The sequence below is a fragment of the Amphibalanus amphitrite genome, unplaced genomic scaffold, assembly GCF_019059575.1.
Source record: "Amphibalanus amphitrite isolate SeventyFive unplaced genomic scaffold, NRLGWU_Aamphi_draft 000556F_arrow, whole genome shotgun sequence".
Taxonomy (NCBI): domain Eukaryota; kingdom Metazoa; phylum Arthropoda; class Thecostraca; order Balanomorpha; family Balanidae; genus Amphibalanus; species Amphibalanus amphitrite.
In genome coordinates, this window is record NW_024882050.1 from 66,788 (window position 1) to 77,500 (window position 10,713).

Consider the following 10,713-nt stretch of genomic DNA (forward strand, 5'->3'; position numbering starts at 1 on the left):
TGTTGGCGGCGAGGGCAAACAGGGGCACCGGGATACGTGCCGGATTGGGATGGAGGAGAAAAGGTCACGCCAGGCACTGGATCACGGGAAGGACATATTTGAATGAGGTATTGAGCTTGTGAGATATTATGAAAACTAATTTGTTCATCCAATTACGCATGCCATTTTAATATGAGGACATTCATTAAACATTCAATTTATCGATGAGCGAATACCTACTGCGATCGGCCTTATGACAAAATAAAGCGATGTGCCGGTTCAGAGCTCAACTTCACCTGGCAGGGTCAGGCTTCAATAAGCTTTTACCCATCAGCTGAACACAATTTGCTCATCACATTTCATCTGACAGCATTTTCAATAGACGGTCTTCTAAGACGACACATGGCCACCTTGCAAGCAAATGCTCGCGTTTCCCTGAATTCAAACGGCTCCTAAACTTTTAGCCGACCAGCTGTACAAATAATTATTCTGCAATCAACTTGGTATTTCAAGAATGTCTCCGGGTTCGTACCCGGGTCCCGCTGAAATATACCCCGCTCGACCTCCCAGTCCTTGCACCGATCAATGGCGGCCGGCGTGGTTATGTAACTGCGTAGGTAGTAGCTCCGGTATAGGCCTCGGTGGCTCCAATGTAAACGGTGGCGGCGTGGTTTGGTTAGCGGCCGCACACGCCCATCACAGAAGGCGTGTCTGACGTCTGACCTCTGACCACACCCCCGGTGACGTAATCGAGGGCGCGCCACGTGTGCCTACCTCACACCCCGCCTGAGCGCAATACAGGCCGCGCTTGGATCTTCTATTCACGCTGTAAGCATCTACGGATCAAATAAGGCTACCGATACGTTTTTTATGTTTTAACTTTCCTTGAAAAATTTGGTCGAAGACATTTGATCAACGCCTAGGCTAGAATATCGGTTTTCGATATCCAGCGAATGAGTTTTTAGTGTGGGGATGTTTGGGCGCAAGACAATTTAATCACTAGTTGTATTCCAAGGTCTTGCTTGTGCATGTGCGCACCAACATCCTAAATCTGAACTAAGCAGTTCGGGACTTTACCAAACTCATCGAACACTGAAGATATGCAGCGACATCAACACGGGATTAAACCAAATTCGACGAACATTTTAGATAAGCAGCGACATTGCATCACAGCCGAACGGCCTCTCTGGGCGGGCCATCGGTCAGTCTCGCATAATTTATCAGACCAGTGGGCCTCAGGATGATACTGCTGAGAGCAGCGGCAGACGGTCCCGTCCAAATACAAACAGGACCGCACTGTGTTTAGCCGGCCCCGTCGACAGTGCTGCGCAGGCTCTCCTTGAAAAAATGTACTACGACGCACTAGGTGGAGTAAATTGTTCACATCCACCGGTGTGTAGATAAGGAGAAACAAACGGGTGTCGGGTTGCCACGGGATACTGATGGAGTGACACAGGCCATGATGATTCAAACTTGCTCGTCGTGAAAATGGTGCGAGATGTTGACAGGTTTAAATGAAACATTGAGCTCCCCATTCCCGAAGTTTCACGTTCGTTACCACGTACTCTGTAGCTCAGTTCAACCCTAATTCGTTGACTCTCTCAGCCTCTCACAGCAAAAACACTCGTCTCGCACGCATTTCAAATTCAGATTCGACCTCCGAACACTCAATGAACACTCAAGTACCAAAACACGCACACATGATATTCCTTCCAGGTCGCCCGTTCCGCACCCTCTTCCCAAAGACTGGGGAGGTGGCGGCGCACGACCCACGCTAGCATGCAGACAGACGAACAGACGGACAGACAGACAGAGAGGGACAGATAATCAAACACCCAACACCAATATGCCCGCCTGCATAGGGCACCCCGGTAGACGCTTAAATACAAAAAAGTTTGTACTGGACAGAGTTGACTCACACATACAGGGATGGAGAGAGTGAAGGGAGGGGACGGGGAGAGAGGGAGGGAGAACCGAGACAGAGTGGCAGGTAATCCAACAAATGAAGGATGAACTTAACAACCTGGACAGCCGGCCGAGGAGCGGCTCGGACTGGAAACAACAACTCAGCGGAAACGAGTCATAGCTGACAGACTGTAACATATCACACTCGGATCGAGCGGCGAGCGGGGCGACGAGGGAGGGGCGCGCACTGACCAGCGCAGCCGCCACACGCGACTCTCCGCGGCGGATCGGCGCCAGATGCATAGGCTGGCATATACGGAGGACCGGCTCCTGGCCATGACCTACCCCCGGGCGGCGCTGAGAAGCCTCGATCCCCCCGCACTGCATAGAGGGGCGCATAGAGGGCAAACTGGCGCCCGGGCACCTCTCCCCACCCTCCGCTCGCCGGCTGGGAATCTAACAAACGCGCTGGACGCGGCATACACGCCGGTCACGGCGCTAAATAATAAAACAGAAGCTGGCCGCTGGGAGCGGCGGTCGAACTATCGCCAGACACCAGCGGTCAGGTGCACTAAAACAAGATAAACAATTGCCGCCCAGAAACTCAACAGACTCGCTCCAGATTCGGGAGTCGGAAAACAAAACAGAACGGGGCGCCGTCCGAGCCTGAGTGTTGATCTGTCAGAGGGCGGAGGGCAGGGCGCGCGGAGCCTCGACCGCCACCTAGGGCACGTGGCGCCACCGGGAGAAGACTGGGCGCCGGCCGCGCCGCTGCCGACCACTGACTGGGGCGCCAGTCGCCGGGCGCCGGTCACCGAGTTGGTCCCAGAGGCGCGAGGGTTCCAGGGGGCGCCAGGCACCAACCGACTCACCACCACCACGCCCGCTCCGCGCCCGCCGAAAAAATGACTCGCACTCGCCATCACTCGCGCACCAAAAAAAAAAATGACTCATCCGCTAGCCGTGAGACGCGCCAGCGCACACCAGTATCACTCACTCCATCACACACACCGGTCGGTATGAAATGACTACGCTACTCTGACGGATTGCCACTCCGTCTCGTCGCGAGGAGGGGGCACCGTGACCGCCAATCGCGGCACATCAGTCTACCCTGAACTCGCCGCGCGCCTCACAGAGTCGGTTGGCCCCTGCGGCCAAGGCGACGGCGTTCCATGATGCCTGCACACGCTCGCCACTCAGATATCGGAGCAGGCACCCGCTAGCGTACCGGCGCTCCCGGTCGCGCGTGACACAGACAACCACAAACACACAAACACACAGCGTACAAATTGATCACACACCCGCGCGCGCACTGTGACAACTATGGGTCCTGCCCACCTGACAAGATACAAATGCCCAGTCGGATCCATGGAACAACTAAAAACGCAGCACTGTAAAACGTATACGACTATGGAATATACAAAACAAGATTTGGCTAGAAACAATCCATAATGCCAGAGTTTGTTACTAAAAGATCTTAGAAAAGGGAAGAGCTATTGAAGCGCCGTGGCTTCGGCAGCCCTGCCGGCCGCGTCGCTCCCTCCCTCTCCCTCTCTCCCGCTCCCCACTCTCTCCTCACGTAGCTGTACTCCATCACAGAAGTGGCACTGGACTGGGTCCACAGAGCGGTGAGAGACGCTCCCACCTGTCGCCGGCTCGCGCGGCCGATCGGCACACCCCAAGTCACCACAGGTCACTGGAGGTCACACAGCGCGACCTGGCGCCACCCCGCGGCCCTCGGCAGGCAGGCAGCAGCGCCGAGCGCCGGGCCCGCGAGTTTCCGCCGGCCGCCGCCAGGGGCGCCACTATCGCGCCTGCGACTGCAGCATCTCAATGAACAGTTTGTCCATGTGGATCTTGCCGTCCTGGCGCGTGTTGATCCAGAACTGTTTGACCACCGGGTCGACCTGTCTCAGCACGGGCAGACAGAGCAGCAGCTGCTGAGTGTGGCTGGCTGCGCCGCTGGCGGGCCTGCAGACAACCGTGAGGGAGAAGATGTCAGCTAAACGTACGACCAAACACCTCAAAGACACCATAACAAGTATGGCGAGCAGACCGGCGTAGCATCTATGGGCGTCGCCATACGATCCATCACAATCATCACACAGATGCACTGGAGGTGCCATAAACTGACAATAATCCGTCCCATCGTTCTTATTAACCCGCGCCCGGCTGGGGGTCCTGGATTTCCACGCCCTGCTGGGGGGGGGGGTGTTTGAACACCCCCCCCCCCTTCTAACTCGGCTCCTGGGCCACGTAGCAATACGCGGAAGGCGGCGTTCGAAAGAGCGTCAAAAATAATGAGGAAATCACTTCGGTCAATTTTTTGATCAGGTCAAAGGTCAGGTCACCAAAGGTCATTGAAGGCAAAATTTCGCCGATTTCCAGGTCGAATGTCGACAATTTCCAAGAAGCCAACGCATAACTCGGGAACCAATAGAGCTACAGCGCCGCGGAAAAGCGCATTCGATAGCCCTATTAACGCCCTTTCTGAGTAATTATCTCAGATTTGACCTAACGTCAACGGTTTTGCCTGCAGGGGGCAAAAACTGCAAAAATAGCCGATTTTTTCGGAAACAGTTTTTCTGTAATAACTTTTGACCCAAGCCTTGTAGGAGCTTACTTTTACCGGCATCGTGTTCCTCTCGTCAAGACGCATCGAATGAACTATAACTTGACCTTGAAAGGTCAACTTGAAAATTTGACCTCAGGTCAAGGTCATGACCTGACCGGAAAGGGTCATGTTGCATATCAGTCGATCCGTATCGTCGAACTGAACACATCTAAGGCGTTTTCATCGCTCTAGCATGCCTCTATCAAAAGTTATTTGCGAAAAACTGTTAGATACCATTCGTGACCTAAGATGACCTCAGGGCATAAACAGGGGTCACGTACACCATTTTCATGTCCAGTGTGTCTAAACCACTTGTAATTCAGTGTTTGGGAGTGTTAATAATGTCTTTCGTCCAAAAGAGGCGCTTTTCAATTTTCTCCCATTGACTTATAATGGGGAGGTCGCAAAATTGACCTGACCTTAGGTCATCGATATCGAAATTCTGAGACATACATTTTGTACATGCTGTTGCTCTTAGCAATCGCTGAAAGTTTCAAAGCGATCGGTCACTCGGTGTAGCTATGACAGACATTGAAACTTTTTATGAGGTGAGGTCACTTCAAGTGACCTGGTGACCTGACCTTGAATGACCTTGGTCTGAAATTTTCACAACATGTGTAGAATTGATGTATGATAAGGTGTACCAAAAACGGCGGCGCGGAGCGCCGCCGTTTTTGAGATATTCGCGAAAAACCACAAGGGGGGGTGTTCAAACACCCCCCCCCCCCAGCAGGGCGCGGGTTAACCTACGACACCATGTTTAACCAACATCAACTAGAACCTCAAACAAACTCATTAAAATGTATTAGTTGGACACCCTATTCCATCACTTCTAGCTCTACCAGCCCTTTAACACTCCCAGCCTCTCATTCATCCCATTCACCGTCTCCCCTCTCGCCCTCCCGCACTCTCTTCTCTCCCGCCGCTCTCACCTGATGGCGGCCACACAGTCGGCCAGGCTCTGCATCAGGGTATCGCGCATGCTGCGGACCAGCGGCGCGTTCTCCACGGCAATGTCGCAGTTGACCAGTACCAGCGCCCGCAGCAGCACGTACTCTTGTTCGGTGATGGAGAGCGGCTGCAGACGCTCCACCACGCGCAGGTACTGTGAAGGAGACAGAGGGAGAGTCAGGACGCAGGTACGAGTACTGTGGTGGAGGAGGGGAGAGTCAGACAGCGGCTACAGAGACTCCGTCGCGCGTGGGTACTGTGGGGGAGAGGGGAGGAGAGAGTCAGAGAGCGGCTGGAGACGCTCCACCACGCGCAGGTACTGGGGAGGGGGAGAGGGAGGGTAAGAGCGCAGGTACTGTGGAGGGGGAGAGGAGAATTAACACAGCGGCTGGAGACGCTCCACCACGCGCAGGTACTGTGGAGGAGGGGGGGGGGGGGGGGGTCAGAGAGCGGCTGCAGACGCTCCACCACGCGCAGGTACTGTGGAGTGGAGGGGGGGGGGGGAGTCAGCGGCTGTAGACGCTCAACCACGCGCAGATACTGTGAAGGAGATGGGGGGGGGGAGTCAGAGAGCGGCTGCAGACGCTCCACCACGCGCAGGTACTGTGGGGAGACAAAGGGAGAGTCAGAGCGCAGGTACTGTGGAGGGGGGGGGGGAGTCACAGCGGCTTGTAGACGCTCCACCACGCGAAGGTACTGGGAAGGGGGACTGGGGAAGGGGGACACAGGGCGGGAGAGTCAGACAGCAGCTGGAAGAATATCACATCACACAATCACTGGAAGTCGCACAAGGAAGCCACACACTGAAATCACATACACATTACGCGATTCCATGCCAGGGAGCAATCACACAAACATCGGACCTCGGTGTATCGAGACCTCTTGGAAAAAGCAGGTATGATCGGCCCCGAGTCCCTTCGCCTCCAAACACCTCAAACACTCGGTCATGAGTGCCACCAAGCATGTAACTCAAAACAACAAACCCAAACACCTAGACGACTTTTTTAAACATTTCCTGTGGAACGCCAGGGCAGACGAAACCCGTCGCCATGAAAATCCGGTTATTTCATCAGTTTGCGATGCGTGTGTTAGGTAACAGATATCGGTGCACCTTCGCCACAGACCGCCATTAATAAACACGGCACAGGCCACGGCTAATGAACGACAAAACGTACACATCGGGGCGGACTGTCATCGCTTAATTGGAAGATGGTTTCAGATTTACCGGCATACTCGTACATGTGGATTGTTCAATCTAAAAATAGCTCCTGTATGGTAATTGCAATCGGCGTTTTCCGAGAGGCGATAAATAGGTAAAGACCGCGCACTGCAGGTTCAAAAAATTTGGAAGATGTTTTCAATATAAATTTCCTCAGTCAATATGCACATCTTTCTAGTTGAGGTTTATTTGCCATTGGGTCTACAGTGCAGGGATATAGAGGATTCTTCATGGCTCCGAATGGAAGATAAAATTATCTTTTATCGCCCGCACCATATAAACAAATATCACATATTTTCAGTTCGCTCCAGAGCACGAAGGTAAAATCCGTCCGGGAGATTTTCAATCATTTTGTGGCCCCTTGGCGCGGACTTCAATACCAGCATTGTCAGCTATAACATCAGCGAAACCCTGGCACTACCGCTGGCAGTTCGATACGATTACACGACAGCCCGATATAGCTACAACGCCAATTAACTTTCTACCGCTGTTTGCCCGAAAGACCATCACCATCATGTATTGAAATAATGCAGATTCAGAAACAAGAGATGAAGGACGGCGCAAAGCTTTTCGTATTCGATATCGCTATGGGCACGCGTATTGAGACAGAGGGACCGACGCCTCCCTGCCGACAAACTGGCCGTCACCGTTATCAACAGACCCGAGTCGTTCCGAGCCGTCGTGGCGGCCCGACCGACGGGCCCGGGTCGGCAGTACGCTCCTTATCCGGCCGGCTGTCCCCACCCAGCCGGTCCGGTCGCGGTGGGTCAGGTCGGGGCGCGCCGGGGTACAGGGGACCGGTGACGGGCCACACTCGGTGCCCTCGGGGCCCCCTCGTCACATATAAGACCGGCTCGCGGGGCGCGCGGCCCCACTGATCCGTCCAGACAGGACCAGAAGTGTGTGTTGTCTGAGATAACGGACAGGGAGTCTGGGTGAGGTGGGACGAGAAGTGATTAAAAGGAGATCAGTTATGAAGGTAAGCCATTGCTTTCAATCTACGATGAGTGCCAAAGTGGCCTTCATGTTATTTCGTGTTGTTGGCACTTGGCATATATGGTACTTGGTAATATCGCTTTTGTAAATATATGTTCAGATTGTTCTTTCAAAGGGTAGTCCATTTTTTGTATTCATGCATCCAACATTTATGCATTAAAAAAACATGTGGCGTCTTATATGGAGCAGCTACCTCGATGTTACGTGACCTGAGACCCGCCTCCCCCCGTCTGATGTTCTCAGGTCACTGGCCCGCTGCTGGTGGCAGCGCTGTTGGCCGTCAGCGCAGCCGCACCGAGTCCCCAGCTCCGTCTGCGCCAGTCCAAACCGCGTCTCAGTCTACCACCGGAGTCACGGCACGACTCAACACCAGAGCATCATCTCGATCTCGCAGTCAAGCCGCGGCTCAACCGGGCGTCCCGGCCCCGCCTCGAGCCGCGCGCGGAGCCCCGTCACGGCTGGGGCACCTACTTCCCGGTGGCGCAGTACGAGCTGGCCCCTCCGCGCCTGGCCAAGCTGCCGTCACCGCGGCCCGTGCGCCGCTACAGAGCCGGCAGCGTCCACGACCGGCACGCGGCCGCCGGAGGTCCGCACGGGGTGGTCTCAGCCATCCTGGACGAGTCGTTCCGCCCGCCGTCCAGCATCCTCTTCAACGGCGAGAACTGGCAGTCGTCAGCGGCGGGCGCGGCAGACACACTGTTCAGGACCAGGGCGGATGTCGCCACTGGAGGGGAAGCAGAAGAGGCGAGAGTCTCATCCCAGGCTTCTGGAGCTGTGGTTGATGAGGACAGTGAGACAGCAGAAGTCTCCCAGACGTCGTCGACTAGTGAATTGGACGTTAACATTTCGTCCGAAGCGTCTGGATCAGTAGTCAGCGAAGGCGATGCCTCTTCGGAGTCGACTGAGTCAGCATCTGCATCAAGCAGCACAGGAGCAGACATAATTTCGGAGGCATCGTCATCTTCTTCATCTGCTTCAGAGGAATCTTCAGCATCCTCTTCAGCAAGTGGAACGGGAACCAGCGTCTCCTCGGAAGCCTCGGGATCTGTGGGAGGTGACGAAGGTGCTTCTTCAGAATCCTCCTCCGCATCATCCTCAACCTCTTCGGAGAGCAGCCAGTCTTCCTCCTCTTCAGGCAATAGTGAGCCCTCTTCAGGCGATAGTGAACCCTCTTCAGGCGACAGCGAGTCCTCTTCTTCAGGCGACAGTGGGTCCTCTTCTTCGGGCGACAATGAGTCCTCATCCTCGGAAAGCAGCGAGTCCTCATCATCTTCCGACACCTCCAGTTCCGGCTCTTCAGCCGACGATGAATCCTCATCATCCGCCGAAGAGAGCTACGAAGACACGCTCCCATACTGGAACGACCCCACTGTGCTTGACCTCGGATACCTCCCCGTGCCTCAGTCGGGCTACGGCCGCAAGCTGAGGGCAAAAGTGCAACCTCAGTATCAACAGGAGGAACAGGAGAGCGTGGAGACGAATCAAGGAGAGGCCGATGCCGAAAACGTCAGTGACGACGGAGAAGACGAAACAGGCCAGGAGGAGATAGCAGAGGCCAGCGCCAGTCAAGAGGAAGACAGTGGCGATGCCACTTCAGCTGAAGCAGGCGGTGCTGTCGAAGAGAGCGATGAGGGTTACGCCGATTCAGGAGCAAGTTCGTCTCCGACCTCCGAGGCGGAGGTCAACGTTTCATCTGAAGCATCAGGTTCTGCAGAAACCAGCGGAGAAGCGGAAACGGAGTCATCGGATTCGGAAGCGATTTCGTCAACTTCGGAAACCGATGTGAATATTTCGTCCGAGGCGTCGGGTTCCGTTGAAGGAGAAAATGAAACTTCAGAATCAATCGACTCGGCGTCAGCTTCTTCAGAGGGCGAAGTCAGCGTCTCATCTGAAAGCTCTGTGACCACCGAAGAAGACAACAACGCCAGCTCTCAAGACACAGCTTCTTCCTCAGACGGTGAAGTGGACATTTCATCCCAAGTTTCGGGAGCCCCCGATAGCAGCGATGATATCACATCCGACTCGACATCTGTTTACATCGCAGAAGACAGTGAAGCAGATGCTGCTCCCGAAGTAGACGGCTCTGGTGAAGGCATCGATACCGACGATGTTAGCTCATCTGAGTCTTCCTCTTCATCATCTGACAGTGAAGTATCCATCTCATCTGAAGCTGGCGGCAGCGTCGAGGGAGTGAACGCCAGCTCTGAGACCTCAGCTTCAGCCTCGTCCTCTTCTTCAGATACGCTGGACACTTCTGAAGCAGCCGACCACAGCACACCCGACGCAGACGACGACTCTACGTCAGCAGTCCTGTACGAGATATTCGACGTCGAGCAGACTCCCGCTGCTGATGTCGGCGTCGCTGTGGAAGCTCAAGACACAGAAACCGCAGAAGTGGCTGATACAGAGACTGATGTCAAGGTCTCCCTAACCTCTTCCGCCGCTGGCTCAGTGTTGGGCGACGGCGACACCAGCTCCGCCGAAGCCTCAGACTCAATCTCGAGCGGCAGCGACGCAGCTGATGAGGGCGAAACTGCCAGCAGCAGCGAGGCTGAGGTTTCACCAGCCGCCGACGAGACTACCGAGTCTGAGCAGTCTGAGGCGTCTGAATCCAACGAATCTGAATCCGAAACTCTCTCTGACAGCGCGGACGATTCGTCCAGCTCGCCTTCCGACACCTCTCCACCAGTCCTCACACCGCGTCCTCCCGTGATTCCCTTCCCACCACCATACCACCGACCCGTCACCGGCTTCTCCTTCCCCGTACCCAGCTACGGCATCCGCAAGACCTTCTACCGCGAGAAGAGCGACGGCTACCGCACCGTCGAGACGCACCGGCTGCACCAGAACTACCTGAAGGTGGTGGGCGCCGACCACGGCTCCAGCCAGCGCCAGCAGCTCATCCGGGAGCCCACCTGGTCGTCTCTGACGGGCAGTGGACGCTTCGTGCCCAGATTCTACACAAGGAGCTACGTGGGGGCAGCGCCGCCACCAGCGGGGTATCAGTCGTAGTGGTTAGGAGTGAGTGTGGGTGTGCGAGCAGTTAGAT

General features: G+C 55.2%; 2 protein-coding genes across 3 annotated transcripts in view; one reads left to right on the forward strand and one right to left on the reverse strand.

Moving 5' to 3' along the window:
* Window positions 1-1,608: 1,608 nt before the first annotated feature.
* LOC122393835 (steroid hormone receptor ERR1-like) overlaps window positions 1,609-10,713 on the reverse strand; it is a 108,330-nt gene continuing 99,225 nt past the window's right edge. For both annotated transcript variants that reach the window (XM_043390245.1, XM_043390246.1), the window contains 2 exons: window positions 5,431-5,603; window positions 1,609-3,855 (listed from right to left, as the gene is read on the reverse strand). In XM_043390245.1, the coding sequence (XP_043246180.1) occupies window positions 3,690-3,855; window positions 5,431-5,603 (339 nt within the window). In that variant the 3' untranslated portion in view covers window positions 1,609-3,689. The remainder of the gene's footprint in view (window positions 3,856-5,430; window positions 5,604-10,713) is intronic.
* LOC122393833 (streptococcal hemagglutinin-like) overlaps window positions 7,443-10,713 on the forward strand; it is a 3,535-nt gene continuing 264 nt past the window's right edge. Inside the window, exons 1-2 of the mRNA XM_043390242.1 lie at window positions 7,443-7,647; window positions 7,908-10,713. The exon at window positions 7,908-10,713 is cut by the window's right edge and continues 264 nt beyond it. Coding sequence (XP_043246177.1) covers window positions 7,642-7,647; window positions 7,908-10,676 — 2,775 coding nt within the window. The 5' untranslated portion in view covers window positions 7,443-7,641 and the 3' untranslated portion in view covers window positions 10,677-10,713. The remainder of the gene's footprint in view (window positions 7,648-7,907) is intronic.